At 36.3% G+C, this 20310-nt stretch overlaps 1 protein-coding gene across 2 annotated transcripts; it reads right to left on the reverse strand.

The window, feature by feature from the left end:
- Positions 1-8872: 8872 nt before the first annotated feature.
- LOC126827805 (zinc finger protein 239) lies at positions 8873-12786 on the reverse strand. 2 transcript variants are annotated; one of them, XM_050557365.2, is made up of 2 exons: positions 12662-12786; positions 8873-11047 (listed from the first exon to the last, which is right to left on the reverse strand). In XM_050557365.2, exon 2 carries the CDS (start codon positions 11000-11002, stop codon positions 9977-9979), a length of 1026 nt encoding a protein of 341 aa, XP_050413322.1. In that variant the 5' UTR covers positions 11003-11047; positions 12662-12786; the 3' UTR covers positions 8873-9976. The 2 variants fall into 2 exon arrangements, with proteins under 2 accessions (XP_050413322.1, XP_050413331.1); XM_050557374.2 differs by lacking the exon at positions 12662-12786 and adding an exon at positions 12272-12595.
- Positions 12787-20310: the final 7524 nt, after the last annotated feature.

Genomic DNA, 20310 nt, shown 5'->3' on the forward strand with positions numbered 1-20310 from the left:
TGAAATTCTTCTGTTTCAATCTTGCAGTTTTGTTTTATTTGAACACAAAAAGTTTTTTTTTTCAATCCAACACATGTTAGGGTGGATCTAACACATGTTAGAGTGGATCTAACACATGTTAGAGTGGATCTAACACCTGTTGCTACAAATCACAAAGTTTCCGGTTTTTGATCCCAAGATTGTAGTGAGTAGGGTTGTCTGACTAACCTTGTGGGTTTTCTATGGGTACCCCCTCCAACTCACCTGCAACTGAAGTTATTGAATTAAAACTATACAATATTACTTGAGATGACCTGGTTAATGTTTATTGGAGGTTAAACTCTCTCTCCCTCTCTCTCTCTCTCTCTCTCTCTCTGTTTGATGGGATGTTTCATTGGATTGATGCAAGTGGGAATTGGGCCTTGACCTTGTAAGATACAGATATCCATTTTATTCTTGCATGAATTATGTACAACAGCAGATCCGAAATTTCACAGTGTATCAGGTGATAAAGTTGGGTTTGAGTATGCAATTGCAAACCAAATGCCATACGTGATGAAACAGACTTCACTTTTCAATAGAAAATTGAAATTTGGGTACAAAATTGGAGTATAAGATAAAGTGCCAAATGAATTTTGATTTTTTTTGTCTTTGATGAATGTATATGGAATGTCTGCTCAGTAGTATAATAACTCAATCTAATTAAAACTGATTGTTATTTATCTTCCGTTATTTTTGATTGGTTACTACATTAACATCTGTAAATATGATACAATTGGATTAAAACACAGATCCTATTTCGTTTCGTTTTACTTGTCGTTACTACACTAGGATCTAGAAGAGTTGTTATATAACAGCCAATGAAACGGTCTGTTACAGCAATTTCTTGGCGTGCTCTGCACGGATCTGTGGGAAAACCACTAGAAAAGTCAAGGCTGATTGATTAATCAATATCTGACATCATAGGGTCAAAAGCTGCTTGTATGACCCCTGATGTGACCTCCCACTACAAAAACCGAAATGAATTAGGATCTGTGTTGTAATCAGATTGGTCATTACATGGATTGTCAAGATAAAATCTATTCTTGTAATATTTAGGTGTATGTATATGTAGTCTATATTGTATCTATATTTTTTACAAAGTAGCTCATGAATATTGAAATCAGGATAGAGCAGGCCCGTAACTAGGTGGGGGGAAGGGTGGGGGGCAAGGAGGGCAGCTGCTCCCCCCTAGGTGCCGATCCGCGCCTCTTCCATTGAACACAATACGAATCCAATGACCAATGTGCCCATATCAGTATGAGTGCCCCATAAAGCCGAGTGACATTGGTTGGGCTGCCCCCCTTAACCGCTAGCTACGGGCCTGTAGAGTTTAATTATATTTATATACTGCCATTTTGTTTGTTTTATTAGAAATAATAAAAATAGTAAAATTTTATATAGTTACAATAAAGAAGCTAGTAAAAATACAAAACATTTTTGTTACTGTTAGTAAAAATAAGGAAAATGCTAAAAATAAGACAATAGTAGAATTTCATGTAGCTAAAATAAGGAAAATGCTAAAAAAATAGTAGAATTTCGTGTAGCTAAAATAAGGAAAATGCTAAAAAAAATACTAGAATTTCGTGTAGCTAAAATAAGGAAAATGCTAAATTTAAAAATATGGTAGTATTTTTGTAGCTAAAATTAGGAAAATGCTCAAAATAAGAAAATAGTAGAATTTCTTGTACCTAAAATAAGGAAAATAGTAAAAATAAAGATTATTTATAGAGCGATAAATTTAAATATAATAAATTGGTATTTAGCATATCGTAAATTGTTTCCTAGAATGTGATGTGTATATTTTTGTAATTCCTAAATTATTTCGCCTTTTGATCCAGAATTTCATGAAATTTTGTATTTCTCATGAATGCGTGGATGTGTTATTTGAGATTTAAATTTGTTATATTTATAAAACCACTTGCTATGTATTTTTTAATATGTGTTGTTTTTATTATGTATAATGCATCGATTATATTTTATTGGGGAATGTTGTTAAGCACCTGTTTTATGGAATAATCTACCATTTAGTTTAAGATGTTGTACATCTCTATATTCTTTTAAAAAAACAACTATTATTTAATCAGGCTTTTAACTGACTCTGTATACAATCGTTAACATGTCCATAATCTTGTTGTTTATTTATGATTATATTGTCACTTTGTAAAGTGCCTCTGAACATGTTATATGAAAGGACGCACTGTAAATAATAATAATAAATAATAATAATAATAATGATAATGTAAATTTCATTTGCTTTTTAATGGATTTTGAAGAATGAGAATAATTTAAGATTTTCATTTTTATACGCCCACATTTTCATGTGGACGTATATTGTCGTCGCCCCTGTCCGTCCGTCCGTCCGGACGTCCGTCCACAATTGTTTGTGAACAGTCTACAGGTCACAATTTTTATCCGATTTCAATGAAACTTGAAATATAGGTTTATCACCCTAAGATCTCGGTTCCTTTCGATATTGGCATGTATCAGACTGTAACTTCATTGTACGAAAAATCGCGTTTTTACCTTGTGGACCCTATAGAGGTCATAATTTTTATCCGATTTAAAAAACTGTATTATTATAACACTGTTACACCCTAAGGACGACTGAATTCGAATTTCGTGAAAATCAACCCAAAATTGACAGACAAAATGGCCGCCGTTCGTTGTCAAATAGCGTAAAAATATGGTATATCAAGTTTGTGGACCCTATAGAGGTCATAATTTTTATCCCATTTAAAAAACTGTATTATTATATTTTATTATAACACTGTTACACCCTAAGGACGACTGAATTCGAATTTCGTGAAAATCAACCCAAAATTGACAGACAAAATGGCCGCCGTTCCTTCTCAAATAGCGTAAAAATATGGTATATCAAGTTTGTGGACCCTATAGAGGTCACAATTTTTATCCGATTTTGTTGAAACTTGAAATTTAAGTTTATAACACAAAGATCTCAGTTCCTTTCGATATTCGCGCATATTGAATCGTAATTTCTCTATCCATCTCTCGAAAATGTGGGCGTATCCTGCCTGGCAGCCGCTGGTTTTTATTATTATTATTTTATAATGATTCATTATTCCACTTTATTTCTGTGATTAATATACTGAATCAAAATTAAAGTGGCATTCTACAACAACGATATATGCCTATATTGCACGGCCTTTGTTGGTTTCTTTCTGGCAGGCGCCGCAGTGACTCAGTGAGTAAAGAGGTTGGCTCGCTAACCTGGAGATCTTATGTTGGATCCCAGTGTTAGCTGAGAATGTTAATCAGGATTTTCCGGCACGGTTCCCCCGCTTGCTACCTCTGATATATCTTTTCTATTCCATGTAAATTTATTTTAAATTAAATTCTTATTGATATTATGATTATAATCTTCAACTCAAAATGACACATTCTCAGATCACTTTTATCTGTATGTCACTTTACGGAACTTGTAATATGGCTTTTAGATCCTAGTATGAAAAATATTTGGTATTTGCCAGGATTTGAAACAAACAGAAAATGATCGACGAATGTTTTGACATTCATAACAAAACACAACACCAGGTATATATGGATATAACTACTTCTCTATTATTTAATAACAACGTTTGTAACACATACACGTCACATTTTCAAGTTAATGACATGTATGTGTTACGAAACGTCGTTATTGAATAATAGAGAAGTAGTTATATACATTTATAACGTGTGTTGTGTTTTGTTATGAATAGTTAAACATACATTATGCAAGAGCTAAATCTGCTTATTGCAGGTCTTTCTTTATCTAAATAATTAATTAGACATTAATTAACTTATCCAGACAATAATCAACTCTCGATGTCATCGCTAGCCTGGGATATTTATTGGATTAGGATCCGATTTGCTGCTCAACTTTCATTCATGATTTAGTCATGAAATGGATAATCGAGACTATGTTTTTTATCGTACCAACTTTAGTAATGATAATCGAGGTTAGGCTGAAAATTCAAATCGCTAAATTCTCGGTTCAGAGTGGATCAATTTCCTTTACATTATGTAGTTTTTAACTATTATAGTGAGAACTGCCAGCTCTATCTAATTTCCCTTAATGTATCTTTAATTGTACTTCTAGATGTGATTTAAAGAAATGTATTGACATTGTTTCAGTTATTACCTCTCTTGTCTGTATCTCCACTATACATATCTCTATATTTTTATTTTCTAACCATTTTATTTTAAATACAACTTTTATTTAATAGTATACTGCATGGTGTCATATCTAGGATCTCTCCGGTTGGGGTATCCAAGACTTGAAAAACTTGAAATAAGAATTATACCGAAATTATGTTCATGAACACCTTTGATATTTAGGTGACTACTTGATGATACTATCAGGGGAGATTTAAAAAAGGTTGTTCTTATTTTTATTTTGTTTTTCGTTTACTGATGTACTAAAATTCGACTTTGTCAACAATAAATATTTTTGGAAATGTTTGCCCCCCACCCCAGGAGAATATTAAGATATGTATTAATTGGAGAGCAATAGATTATGTCTTCATGTCGAGCAGTCTAGATAAATCCTGTTTCTCGAATAAATATGAACAAAAAGTTACGAACTAATAATTTGGCTCAGTTATCTTCACTTACATCCCACGCGCCAGTTTTACATTAAGTTTTGTATATGTGAGCTCATTAATTTTGTAGATGAGTGATTCTCAACCTTTTTTTGTCAACGGCACACCTGGGGACACATGAATATAATAGCAGCACACCTGGCTAAATAAATATGAAAAATATTTGAATTTGGCAAAATAAAAACATGGTAACTCAAACAGCATACAACCGTAGACAGAGACTAGTCATAGACACATAAAATGACTCAAACTAAATAAGAAAAACATAGCTATGAACTTACTAGTAGACAACAGTGAATACTCAGTTGGGATCACATGGGTTTTTTTGTATTTTCTTAGTGTGCCGTTCAAAATTTTGCAGCACACCGCTTGAGAATCACTGTTGTAGAATAAAATGTTTAGTGTAACTTTTGTTAGTCTGGTTTAATCATGTTATTTTTAATAAATATTTGATGACAATCCTTACATATATAGACTTACTTACTTGTTATTAGCCTACAACTGTTATATTGTAGTACATCTTAATGTTATTAGACTACAGCTGTTATATTGTATATCTTAATTAGTATATCTTAATGTTATATTGTTATTAGCCTACAACTGTTATATTGTAGTACATCTTAATTAGTATATCTTACTTGTTATTAGCCTACAACTGTTATATTGTAGTATATCTTAATGTTACTGGCCTACATCTGTTATATTGTATATCTTAATTAGTATATCTTAATGTTATAAGCCTACAACTATTATATTGTAGTATATCTTAATGTTAGTGGCCTACAGCTGTTATATTGTAGTATATCTTAATGTTATTACATATTAATGTTATTTTTTTATTTTTGTTGACATTTAAAAGTCGTAGTAGAAGATTTATAAGAATCCAACTTTACTAAGGCACATCTTAGTTCCTCTCAGTCATGAGAGTTCTTATTAAAGGGGAAGATCAACGTTTTTCAACAAGGTTCCATAAATCCTAAATATACATTCACATATAATCCCCTTTGTAACTAAAAGCAAAAAAGTTTTTGTAAGCGAAAAAATAATTTTTGCTTGTGTTACAAAGGGGATTATTTATTAATATATATTTGTAAATTTATGGAAACTTTGTTGAAAATCGTGGTTCTACCCCTTTAATAGTATTATTGACATTTTTAAAAAGGACTGCAATAAAGTTTGTAGCTGAAACTATTTGATTTTGTTGACGAATTTAAAGGGACCATCTCGATTTTAACAGAGTCTCAGAAATAAAAGTTTGTGTACGTATGAAATTGAAATGCCAAAATATAGAGGAATGGTGTATTTACCTTGACTCAAAATTTCAAATTTCAAGGGAGGTAACTATACTATCGGCCATATGAAATCAGACTGGTAATGCTATGAACACCCCACACTGATCAGCAGTGAATATTCACTAGACAACGAACTGTAAATTTTGCCTACACGTTATTTTCAAAAATAAAAGTCTGGTTTTATCCAGACACCATATAATACAGCTTGGGACGCCGGTCTCCATTTCGGAATGAAGACTGGCAGGTTTAAGTTGTATGAAAACGTATCATGTTTATTTAGATGCTCAGCCCTAACGTAGAGGTTTTTAAGAATTTAGCAGTTTTATTCTCCACAATATAATCAAGATCGGCCCTTTAATTTTGGAAATCCACCTTATAGATTATATATCCTAATAATTTGATTATAGTATTATGCTATCTTATCATCGATATTGTAATTTTTATTGAAGAACCAAAAGCTGGTGATTCTAGCTTATAGATTATATATTGTAACTTTATTATAGTATTATGCTCTTCAATCATTGATATTAAATTTTGTTCTTAAAAGCCTGCAATAAAGTTTTTAGCTGAAACAAATTGATGTTATTGAATACCCGAAAGCTAGCCCTGAGTTTACAAAGCGTTCTCAGACTCAAGTTAAGAATTTACTCAACTTTCAATCACTGTTTATGAGAAATATCTTTCATCCAAAAACACAAAACATTGCACAAAGTTTCTTATTGATGTATTTGATACATTAAATTAACAAAAGTTTTATAATGGGCTATATTTTAGTTTAATTAAGGCGGACAATTTTGCGTAAATTCTTAACTTTAGTCTGAAAATGCTTTGTGAACTCGGGGCCAGGTGATGTTGGTTTATATATAGTATTATTCTCTCTAATCATTGATATTAAATTCTTTATAAAGGACTGCAATAAAGGTTTTGGCTGAAATTATTTGATTTTATTGAAGACCTGAAACAGATGGCTCTAGTTGCTGGTGGCCATTACCCCCCCTTCCCCACGACCGAGTTTACCATCCATGAATGTAGATTAATTTCCTGGCATCCAAGTTAGAACTGTAAGGTATTAAGCAGGAGGCTGTGTACTCTTACCATCTTTATATCACTTATACCATACAGAAAAACAATATTCTGGTTCTGAGACCAACCAGGGGGGTTGGATGGCCGAATGGTTAGCACGTGCACGCTGCGCTGTATCATACGGTCCGTCATTGAGTCAACTGGTGGGGTTTCGATTCCCCGGTTGTACGTGACAAGGAGTAGGGTCGCCTGTCCAACCTTGTGGGTTTTCTCCGGGTCCTCCGGTTTCCTCCCACAGCTAAAGACCCCTATGCGCAAGCGAATTATTGAAATAAAATTTAACCATATGTTAGTCCCGAAATGACCTAGTTTGTGTCGAGTGGACGTTAAACCCCATTTTTCTCTCTCTCTCTCTCTGAGACCAACCTTCCTAGAAATCTGATGTGGGAGAGAGGTTTTTATTTTGTCAAATGAAAAATACTGAGCTTAATGACTCTCATAAACACCACTTTTCAAGGCTAAATCTATTTGTTAAGGCCAGCTCAATTTTTGTCAAGGTCACTGAGATATAAATAAGGTTAGGGCACGTGATTGTTGACATAAGCACTGGGGCTAGATCCAGGGTAAGGGTTATGGTTGGGATTAGGGCTAGGCCTGTTTACATCTCGGATGAGACAAAAAAACGCAGTCCCGCTGACACATAAAAGAACACTTGATAGTCGAAATTTGAAATTTTGCTTGGGCAGTGAGATTATGACCTACTCATATATCGAATTCTAACTTTCAAGGGATCCTTTTTTCATTCCATCCGAAGGACTAGACAATTGTCCTTGTCAGGCCTTCCGTCCTGCACCACTAACAGGGAAAAACCACATTGAAATATCCCGATGAACTTGTAAAGAAATATGAATTACCATATGATTTTCTCGGTCAATGCAGGGACCTCCAGGCTAGCGAGCCAGCATTTTACCCACTTAACCACAGTGGCTCCCAGAAATAAGAGACAGAGAGAAATGGGGTTTAACGTCCACTCGACACAAACCAGGTCACCCCGGGACTAACACATGCTTCAACCCTATTTCAACAATTCGCTTGCACGTAGGGGTCTTTAGCAGTGGGAGGAAACCGGAGGACCCGTAGAAAACCCACGAGGTTGGACAGGCGACCCTACTCCTTGTCACGTACAACCGGGGAATCGAAACCCCGCCAGTTGACTCAATGACAGACCATATGATACAGCGCGTGCGTGCTAACCATTCGGCCAACCAACCCCCCCAGAAATTAGAGTAAGTTTTTGTCCAGGCAATATTTCCCTCACAGCACACTGCATGGCGTATGCTAGTCTTCATTAGCCCGGTCGGTGCAGAAAAGTAGGGACGACGACGTTAAACCACATTTCATTTCACTTATAATTTTCACGTTTACACTATTGACGCTTTTGCGGGATTTGGATAATTCAATCGAATATTTTCAATTACACATGCATGTGCGCTTCCATAAAGTTATGTGTTGTATGGTAAGAGGTATCATGTGCAATTCTTACATGTATGAATGCTTTGTCAATCATTTTTAACAAAGCTACAGTACCGACCACATTAAATTTGATGGGTTACTAAAGTGAACTGCATCTATGTACATATTGCCGAAACAACCATTATCCCATGTGTAACATGGTATAGAAATTCTATAGGTACTGCTATTTGATCTCATGTCAATAATTAAAGGGGAATTATGGAAGATCAGATAAAAAGCTGGCTGTTCTCACTATAATAGTTAAAAACTAGATAATTTAAATAGAATATGCTGAAAATTCCTCCATATTGAACAGAGATATTAGCGATTGAATTTTAGGCCTAGCTTCTTACTAATGTCGGTATGGGTAAAAAACATAGTCTTGATTATCCATTTTTGGATTTATTCATCAATAAGTGTTGAGCAGCAGATCGGATTCAAATCCAATGAAAATCTGACACATAAGATGGCATCGAGAGTTGATTACAGTCTTTTCATGTTAATAAATGTCTAATTATAACATTTCAGGCCTAAAGAAAGACCTGCAATAGGCAGAATTAACTCTTGCATAATGTACATGTATGTTTAAACAAACAATCCCAGATAGCTCAGGATGCTTAATTTAACCAATGTTGTAACTTTGATTGTATTAATTTTCAACATGTATATCTTTTAGTTGGACATGTTTAATTCCAATTGTGTCATTTAATACAGAAATAAACTGTACTCTTTACAGTAATAGATTTACATGTACACAAGCATTATGTCTCATTTACACCAGCACGTGAATGTTTCAGTTCTAATTTAATCCAAAATTATGTATTTAAATTAAATCAACCCGATAGCTGGATTTGGAAACATACATGTAATTACCGGTACTGGTAAAACATGTACTTACATGTACCTGTACTGGTAAAACAACATACCATAGTTCATTAAAATTTATAATAAATAATAAAATAATAATTAAAAAAAACAACCATTGCATAGACAGTAAAACTTGGGTACCAGAATCTGTTTCTGAGACCTTCCTCACAACGTAATTTTGTTTTACTCCTTATAATATAAACACTCCTGAATCTAGGTATTACATCAAACATTTAAAATAAAATTGAATAAATTAAGAATCATATGCGAAGGAGAAACCTCACAGATTCTTTTCAGGCCTAAGAGTTTTATTCAGTAGAATAAAATTAAAGAATCCCCGCCAAACAGAGTACACGAACAGACTTGTAGAGTTAAAGGATTGTTTAATAATTCAACGTTTCGGGTTCAGTACCCTTTTTCCTGTTTCCAGTTTTATTAAGTCTGAGAACTGCCACATAACAGAGTACACGAACAGACTTGTAGAGTTAAAGGATTGTTTAATAATTCAACGTTTCGGGTTCAGTACCCTTTTTCCTGTTTCCAGTTTTATTCAGTCTGAGAACTGCCACATAACAGAGTACACGAACAGACTTGTAGAGTTAAAGGATTGTTTAATAATTCAACGTTTCGGGTTCAGTACCCTTTTTCCTGTTTCCAGTTTTATTCAGTCTGAGAACTGCCACATTTATGTGCTTTCAGATTACTACTCTGATTAAACGCTTTGGAACAGACAGCACATTTATAAGGTTTTTTACCGGTATGAATTCTATCATGAGTTATTAAATCACTTCTCTGTGTAAAATATTTACCACAAACATTACACTTAAAGGGTTTTTCACCCGTGTGAGTGCGTAGATGTCTTTGCAATCCACCATTACAACTAAACGCCTTATTGCAGATATCACAACAGTAGGGTCTTTCTCCCGAATGACTTCGCATGTGTTTTTGTAAACTAAAACTGTAACCGAAAGATTTGAAACAAATTTCGCATTTATATGGCTTCTCTCCCGTGTGGATTCTCGTGTGTTTGAACAAACTCCCCGATTCTTTAAACGCAGCGTTGCAGTAGTTACACTTAAATGGTCTTTCACCCGTGTGGGTTCTGGTGTGTTTTTGTAACGTGGAATTCGCACTGAAGGATTTACCACAAAATTCGCATGTGTACGGACGAGTTCCTGAATGAATAATCAGGTGTTTTTGTAGATTACCATTGACATTGAAAACTTTTTCACAAAGGTGACATTTAAATTTACGTTCCTCTGTGTGGATTTTTCTGTGAGTCGTTAAATAACCTCTTTTGAGGAAAGATTTTCCACAAATGTCACATTCATGGATTTTAACCATCTCTTTGTTGAAAGTTTCTGCACGTTTCTGGTGGGTTTCATCTGGATTTTCCTCTGATTCATCCATTGTTTCCGCATTCTGTTCGACTTCCGCTTTGATACCAGCTCGTGTATCTGTTGCTTGCTCTATAATTTGGTTTTCTGTAGGGCCTATATCAAACGTTACTTCACTCCCTTTACTACAGTTATTCATTTCGGAAGATGACTCCTCAGCAGTTTCAAATTTTTTATTTACATTCTCCACTTTAACATGAACTTTGCAATGTTTCTCGAGTTGATCATAATTTTGAAATACCTCTTCACAAACAGCACATTGATGGGAACCTTCTTCGTTTTCTTCCATTATTTTGTTTGTACCAGTAATAAAAACTAACTTGTCTTAATTCTCCTGAAAAATATGAAAATTACAATATCCAATAAATGATACATGCAAACTTTACAATTATAATTTGATTGTACAAAATGCAATCTGATTAAAACACTATTTCGTTTTGTTTTTTTATAGTTCAAAATTTTGTTTTATTTGTCTTCACAACACTTGGATCTGGAAGAGTTGTTATATAACCCACGGTCTAAGTAAAGTGAGGGATTAGCCAATGAAACGGTCTGTTACGGCCAGTTCTTGGCATTTGATTCAAGGAACTGTGGGTAAACCACTAGAAACGTCAAAGGTGATTGGTTAATTAATGTCTGGCATCATAGGTCAAAAGCCGCATGTACGAAACCTGACACGACCTTCCAGTACAACCGGTCAGATCTTCATGTAGTAGAGGAGAGAGAGAGAGAGAAATGGAGTTTAACGTCCACTCGACACAAACTAGGTCATTTTGGGACTAACACATGGTTTAATTTTATTTACATAATTCGCTTGCGCATAGGGGTCTTTAGCAGTGGGAGGAAACCGGAGGCCCTGAAGAAAAGCCACGAGGTTGGACAGGTGACCCTACTCCTTGCCATGTACAACTGGGGATTTGAAACCACACCAGTTGACTCAATGACAGACTTTATGATACAGCACGCGCATGCTAATCATTCAGCCATCCAACCCCCCATGTAGTAGAGGCCATCGAAAGTATAAAAAAACAAAACGAAATATAGATCTGTATCTTAATCAGATTGTACAAAATGTAAAAAATTTTAATATCACATGTGCTTTGATCTATTCATTTGGTGTTCAGTGGAGTGTGGGGGATCACGATGGCTAAGTGGGTAAGACGCTGGCTCGCTAGCCTGGAGGTCGGGTGTTCGATCCCTGCATTGGCCGAGATAGTTCATCCAGATTTTCAGGCGTGGTTTCCCCTTATCAGATGGGACAAAAATCCGAGGTCCCGTGTACACATTGGCATGCACGTAAAAGATCCCTTGGCAGTTGGAATTCGATATAAGAGTAGGTTGTAGCGACGCTGCCCAGGCAAAATTTCCCTCATAGCACACTGTATGGCGTATGCCTGTCTTCATTAGCCCAGTTTAGGAGCAGAACAGTAGGACGTTAAACCCCATTTCATTCCATTCATTCTTGGTGTACAGTGGTTAGATGAGCCTAGAGTTATTTTGAATATGATAGGTCCTATATATAGGCCTACATGTATTACTATTATCTAAAATTTCTTACATGTTTCCTTCTTGAAATATCTAACAGCTTTAATTAGAAAATGACTAAAGCAAATCTTATTAAATCTGTCTATATGTATTATAACTTATGATTGTTGCCCTCTGTTAGGTTGTATTGCGCTAGCATCAGTGGCTTTGTTTTCTGCCTTTTGGCCGTCTTGATCTTAGATTTTTTATGCTTTTTGGTTTGATTCACTCTACTGTCTAGCTGCAAATGATTACAAAACCTGCCCAAAGGAAGGCATTAGAACCAAGGACTACTGACTTCCGTGGCTGGAGTGAAAGTGGTCAAAGACGGAAGTTATCATGATCAGTGTGAAACCATTTCTGCCTGCTTTTTTAATTTTTTAATTTTCTAACGTTTCTGTTATGAAATAATATAACACTATACCTCGTTCAAAGAAACTACAAAGCTTCGGTCTATATTTCAAACTAAATCAAACAGTAAATCTTTCTCAATGTTTTTTTTTACGTGTACATGTATATAGAATCGTAATTTATCGCTAGAGGAACGCCATTAATATTGTATATAAAGTAATAATATGGATCAGCCGAACCCGAGTAACTCATGCGTTTGCAAAAATTGAAATCGGTGCCTTTCTCAAAATTGATACTGTCATAATATTAACTCTTTCCTTCTCCAAATTAAATTCTAGAACATTTTTTTTTAAGTATTAGAAAAATAAATAAAAGTGTTTAAGTATATTTGGATAAAAAAAATATTTCCTATTTAGTGTAAATGGGTATAAAAAATAGCACGCAAGGGAGTAAAAGGTACCATATTCTGCCAGGAACAGTTTAGGTTGAACGCTCGCTATAGCCTGGAGGTCGGGTGTTCGATCCCTGCATTGGCCGAGAAAGTTCATCCAGATTTTCCGGTGTGGTTCTCCGTTGTCAGTAATGCAGAACGGAGGGCCTGACAAGGACAGCTGTCTAGTCATTCGGATGGGACAAAAAACCGAGATACTTGGAGTTTTTGGGTTTTTTTTTTTTTAAAAAAATGCCTTTGCAATAATAGTGAGTATCTCGAATTAGGTTGATCCATGTCAAAGTTTTATATCATTACTTTAAAATTAATAAGATGACGTCTGTTTAACGGAAGTAAGGGGTGCTTGATAAACAGGAATGTTTCGAATTGAAATAATTATAATCAAGTGACACATTTCTGTCAGTGCGTCAACTGGGATATGTTGGTGGAATCGTGACGTATAATATTCGATGTCCTTCATCTTGGGCACCTTAATTTGGATATAACAGCCGTCGGTAGCTCCGATTGTTCCGGGAAATTTACAAGATTCAGCAAAACAGTCCGAAATGTCTTGACGTTCGTGGGGTAATGGCCATTGAATAGTTGTTTTCGTTAGAAACTCTGCGGCATATACAGTGCATTGTTGATTTAGATATTTCAAATCTGAAATGAAATGAAATGAAATGGAGTTTAACGTCCTACTGTTCTGCTCCTAACCTGGGCTAATGAAGACGGGCATACGCCATACAGTGTGCTATGAGGGAAATTTTGCCCGGACAGCGGCACTACGGCCTACTCTTATATCGAATTCCAACTGTCAAGGGATCTTTTACGTGCACGCCAATGTGTACACGGGACCTCGGTTTTTCGTCCCATCCGAACGACTAGACAGCTTTCCTTGTCAGCCCCTCCATCCTGCATCACTGACAAGGGAGAACCACGCCGGAAAATCTGGATGAACTTTCTCGGCCAATGCAGGGATCGAACACCCGACCTCCAGGCTAGCGAGCTAGCGTCTTACCCACTTAGCCACGTGACCCCCTATTTCAAATCTATCGGATAGTGAGCAAAATGGATCTAGGGTAGCAATTTTTTGGTAATCAGATACATTAGAATACCACATTCTCCATAACAAATGACCAAGAATTATTTTTGTGGAATTCTGGTTATATTAAAGGGAATGGAAGCTTGAAATTTTAAAACCCAGTTCCTACACGGACCTCATTTGACCCAATAGTGGCCGGTTCGTTTTAAAATGGATTAAAAACACGGATTACTAATAATGAATTTGACCCCCCCCCCCCCCAAAAAAAAACCAAAAAAAAAACCAACTTCATTCTGTAACACTAACTTTATTGATTTGCACCCAGCCTTTACTTTAAGATAATAGTTTATCCCAGGTGTAAAAGTGCAACGCCCTACTAAAAGTTCATCAAAATTCCTTCACGCTGTTCGTTAGAAGATACCGTAACGTTGTAATAGACGACCGCTAATAATAATTATTAGGGTCGGTGGGCTAAACAAAGGCTGAGAGTGAGAGAGAGAGAAGAGAGAGAGAGAGAGAGAGAGAGGGGGGGGAGTCATTTCGGGACTAACATATGGTTCAGTTTTATTTCAATAATGCGCTTGCTCGTAGGGATCTTTAGCAGTGGGAGAAAACCGCAGGACTACCCACTTGACTAAATGACAACCGATAACGCGATACAGGCTACAGTTTTTAAAGGGATTTATTTTTTCAGATTTTGTGTTAAGTCCTCCGCAACCTTCCGTTCTGTATCTGGGACCACAAAAAAAAAAACAAAAAAAAAAACTTTTGATAACACAACTATATCGGGTTGCCCAGAAAAATAGTACACTATTCAAGTTCAATATAAAGATCTAAGAGGGGTTCACAAAACCATTTACGATAAATGAACTGCCGGATACAATTCGGGCAAAATGTACAGAGATAAGCATAAAAGAAATAAGAAATTCGATTATTGATTAGACATTGCCCTTTAAATTGTGTAGCCTACTGTTATCTCCTGGGCCACCTAATAAAACTCGTTCATGCATATGAACACAGTGTTATTAGAAACCTTATCAGCTGGAACAATGACATTTTTATCATTAAGCGACCCAAGACATCTACAAACTCAAGGGACTCTAATCACTGACTCACGTTTATTATTTCTTATTAAAATACAGATGTGACGTCACCCTTTGATGTTGGCGTACCTCTATTTCAAATAATCGTACGGGCAACTTGCCAATCGTACATTATTTATACTAGTGGAATATTGGACTCGCGTGACGTATTTGACTGTAAAAGCACGTTCGGGGTGTCTGTATTTTAAGTCGTTTAATGGTCTCGAGCTTAAGACATTGCGTAATGTATTGTTTCTACAACATATTACTTAATGTCTCGCTCTCGACCTTTAAACAATGCATAAAGTCACATGTCTTCCGTTTGATAAGGTATTTGTAATAGATTAAAGCCACTCCCAGAAGAAGGCCAAAATGACAAGGCCAAATGCATATTTCGTCAAGGTTAAATTAAATGATATGTCCATTTTGCATCATTATGTTGTAGTGTTGGGTAATATGTGATGATTTTGAGGTGGTAATGGGGTGGTATTGGGTAGTATTGGGTAAATCGTCCCACCCACACTGAATGAGTACCTACGAATTGTTAATCCTATTTAGGTACAGGGTGACACAAAAAAAACGTTCATCAATAAAAATCGAATAACTTCCAAAATGTTATTTAGATTAACACAAAAATTCAGCGTCATTAGGTTAAGTCTATGTAGCAGACATCTCCAAAGTTTCAAGTCTGTACCACAAAAACTCTTTGTTTAACTGGCGCTCAAAAAATGTGCTCTAAATGAGCTCCCCGGTGCTGCAAGCACATTTAGATCCGGCGGGCAAAGTTCTCGATGACCCTCCCACATTCTTCCCTTGGGATCGCTTTTATTGCTGATGTGATTGCTGCCTTCAGATCAGGGATAGTCTGGGGGTTGTTGCCATACACCCTGTCCTTAAGGTATCCCCACAGATAAAAATCTGGGGCGTTTAAGTCCGGTGAATGCAGCGACCGCTCCGGGTCACACCTGCGGCTGATCAGTCGGTCAGGGAAACGCTGCTGTAGCCATGCCAATGATTCGTTTTGAGGTGTGGGGGTGGCACCATCCTGCTGGAACCACGTTATTCAAGTTTAGGTGATGAACGCTTTTTTTGTGTCACCCGGTATAATAATAATAAAAAAATGTCTAAAACAATAGAACTCGATCTTTGTGCTGTGGTGTCTATTGGGAGTTAAATACCAGAACAATACATCTTTATTTACCTTAAGGACAAAGTTGAACGAACTGAAGAAAATGGATTCAAGTGCTGCTCCATTGATTTTGTTTTATAGTCGTCTATTGATTTTCAAAACTAATACAAAAATTTATAAAAATTCATATTTTGTGTGTGTTATGTTTTGCTCAGCCTAAGAGCCAACAAATAGATATATATTCATATCCTTTATTGATTTGATAATCTTTTCCAACTAACTCAAAATAAAAATAAGTTTGTTTTCAGCTTAATTCCTAATACGATATTCCGTCTTCATTAGCTCAATTTACGAGCAGAACAGTAGGACAATCAACCCCATTTCATTTCATTTCCTAATACGATATTTCATAACCATGGTTACACTACGTCACATGATGACACACGTTTCAAATGGCTGCCATTTTACAGATATACTATTGTTATTTTATAGATTGAAAGCTAAATAAGTTGTAATTTCGTATCTTGGTATTTTCACAAAAAATAAATTTCAAGTTTATTAATTATCCAATGAAGTTTTCCCTTAAAGATACATTATGCAAGAGCTAAATCTACCTGTTGCAGGTGTTTCTTTAGGCCTGAAATTTTGTGTAAATTATTAATTAGACATTAATTAACTTATCTAGACCATAATCAACTCTCGGTGTCATCGATAGCTTGTGATATTTACCGGATTTAAATCCGATCTGTTGCTCAACGCTCATTGGTGATTAAATCAAAAACTGGATAATCGAGACTATGTTTTTTTTTATATCGTACTGACTTTAGTAATGATGATCGAGGCTAGACCTAAAATTCAATCGCTAAATTCTCGGTTCAGAGAAGATCAATTTGACTGAAATTTCCCGCAAATTCCCTTTGCATTATCTAGTTTTTAACCAGTATAAGTGGGAACTGCCATTTCTTTATCTAATCCCCCATAATGTATCTTTAAGTCTACCGATATGTTCCGCGTGGGGGATCTCTTGAGTAGAAGAAAGAGAGAGAGAGAGAGAGAGAGAGAGAGAGAGAGAGAAATGGGGTTTAACGTCCACTCGACACAAACTAGGTCATTTCGGGACTAACATATGGTTTAATTTTATTTACATAATTCGCTTTGCGCGTAGGGGTCTTTAGCAGTGTGAGGAAACCGGAGAACCCGGAGAAAACCCACGAGGTTGGACAGGCGACCCTACTCCTTGCCACGTACAACCGGGGATTCGAAACCACGCCGACCGACTCAATGACAGACTTTATGATACAGCGCGCGCACGCTAACCATTCAGCCATTCAGCCATCCAACCCCCCCCCCCCCCTTGAGTATAGAAATAATCGATATTGTCCGATACTGTAACACTATCTTAGTGATAACATATATCAGTTTAGTAAATATATTATTTATTTAAATAGGGAACAGAAACATAAATACAGACGAACATAAATCAAACATCAAAACGGTACATTAATATAGTACATGGCTATATTTCAACTATTCCTCCCTTCTGCCTCGACAGCTGCTGAACTCGGATGAGCCCATTCGCCGGTTTCTGCCCCTCTCTACTCTTCCCCGCTCGTCTCTCTCCTCATCTCGCCTAATTGTCAACAAACTCCTGGTTATATAGCGTCCGACAGTAGGGAAAATAGATAAGACTCATGATCATATATGGAATTGTCTATTTATCACGTCATGGTATGATTAACTGACCAGATGAGTATTTCCTTTGAAGTCATGCGGAGCTTGTGCACAGATCATATATGTAGCTTGTAGATTACATATGGGATTAATTACATGTTTAATTAGAACGTGACTAACAGAAGTATATACAGAGTTGAAAAGTCAATATCATATATTATCAAAAAAAAAACAACTGCAGTCAATAAGTTCTATGCGCCTAAATGATCGTTCAATTTGATGAAAGTTATAGAGCACTTTGTCACATTCCTATCCCACCCACGAGTTATTTACTAACGGAAACAACTAAATAACACAATTCTCACAGGTTGGACACTGGCTTCACATATATTCAAGATGGCACACACAATAAAAAGAGAGAGAGAGAGAAATGGGGTTTAACGTCCACTCGACACAAACTAGTTCATTTTGGGACCAACATATGGTTTTTAATTTTATTTCAATAATTCGCTTGCGCGTAGGGGTGACGGGGGCATTTAGCAGTGGGTGGAAACCGGAGGACCCGAAGAAAACCCACAAGGTTGGTCGGGCGACCCTACTCCTTGTCACGTACAACCGGGGATTCGAAACCACGCCAGTCGACTCAATGACAGACTTTATGATACAGCGCGCGCACGCTAACCATTCAGCCATCCAACCCCCCAGGCACACACAATAAAATAACAGCACACCCGATATAAACCTCATTTCTAAACATCACAAAAAAGGAATTCACACAATCAAAATATAATTTTAAGAAAAAATAGCAAACATTTTTATAAAATACAAAACGTAAATATACAAAAAAACAAAACAACTGGGATCAATAAGGTCAATGCACCTAAACGATCGTTCAATTTGATGAAAGGTACGGAGCGCTTTGTCACAAATGTGCATGTAAACGAATGTTGTTACGCGATAAGTTATGCTCAGTATAAATGTTCAGTTTAGTCATTCATTATCTGGCGGTTTTCGGATTTTTTTGAAAAATCGTTTTCATGGGTTGAAATTATATTTGAGGTAGAGATTGGTATCTAAAGCTAAAAATAAACCCATTGAAGAGAACCAAATTAGTGGGCCCATGATCTATTTTACACTAGAGCTGTTTAATTTTTTAATTTAAGTTGGGGTTGGGCTCCCCCAAAACTGTTCACATTTGTTTCTTAGTGAGTGTGTGTGTGTGTGTTACTGGCTTCTTCGCAACGAGCTTCGTAATCTAGATACCCACTATTATCTTTTTCAATGAGGTTGTTTCATGGCGATCAACAACAGGTCATTACAAAAACCCTTCACACGTCTAAATCAATAGTAACTTAATTTGTAAATCTTGATTTTAACTGGGATAATACCTAGGCCCTTATTCACGAAAACTTAAACTAAGATACAATCGAAATTTTAAGAAATACTGCAATTCGATTGGATATATGCAAATTGATTTTACTGGTCAGCCAATGGAATTGCAGTATTTTTTAAAATTTCGATTTTTATCTTAGTTTAAGTTTCCGTGAATAAGGGGCCAGGACGTTATAGTAAGGTAGTTGTTACCCTCAAACACTCCAATGGAATAACGACCGCACAATATAGGGTGGCTGGGTGGCCGTATACTACTCTAGTTGTTGGCCACAAACACTCATATGTAGTAACGGTCCCACGATATAGGGGGGCTTGGGTGGCCGAGTGGTTACCGCGTGGCGTGGAATCACAAGGTCTGTCATTGAGGCAAGTGGCGAAGTTTCCATTCCCCGCTTGTAGAATTACCTGTGTAACCTTGTGGGTTTTCTCCGGGTTCTCCTGTTTCGTCCGACTGCTAAACACCCTTAGCTGCGAGCAAGTGAATTATTGAAATAAAATTGAACCTCGTATTAGTCCCGAAATGACCCCTCTCTCTCTCTCTCTCTCTCTCCTCTCTCTCTCTCTCTCGTTCTCTCTCTCCCTCTCTCTCACTCGCCCCCTCTCTCACTCTCTCTCTCTCTCCGCCATATACACAGTTCTCTGATTCGACATACCAATTCAACAATGGAGTGTTATTTTGTTTGAAAATTTCACAAACATATTGACATCGTATTAGGCGATGGTACGTCTGTGTACACCTGTCCAGCACAATGGAGTAACAAACAATTTAAACTGAGAACATCCCTTTTGAAATTAACACAAGTACAGTTATCGCGAACGATACATTCGTTAAGACAGTGTATTCTGGTGATTACTGTTATTTCTGTAATTACTGGACAATCCAAAACGACGTCATCATTTGGTACCATGATTTTATTACCACATGCCCATGGTGGAACATCTATAATAGAACAATTCAACTATAATGTAAGAT

Source organism: Patella vulgata, chromosome 1 (assembly GCF_932274485.2).
Source record: "Patella vulgata chromosome 1, xgPatVulg1.2, whole genome shotgun sequence".
NCBI classification, from domain to species: domain Eukaryota; kingdom Metazoa; phylum Mollusca; class Gastropoda; family Patellidae; genus Patella; species Patella vulgata.

Coding starts and splice junctions, on each gene's coding strand:
- LOC126827805 (XM_050557365.2), bottom strand. CDS start 11,002: ATGGAAGAAAACGAAGAAGGTTCCCATCAATGTGCTGTTTGTGAAGAG.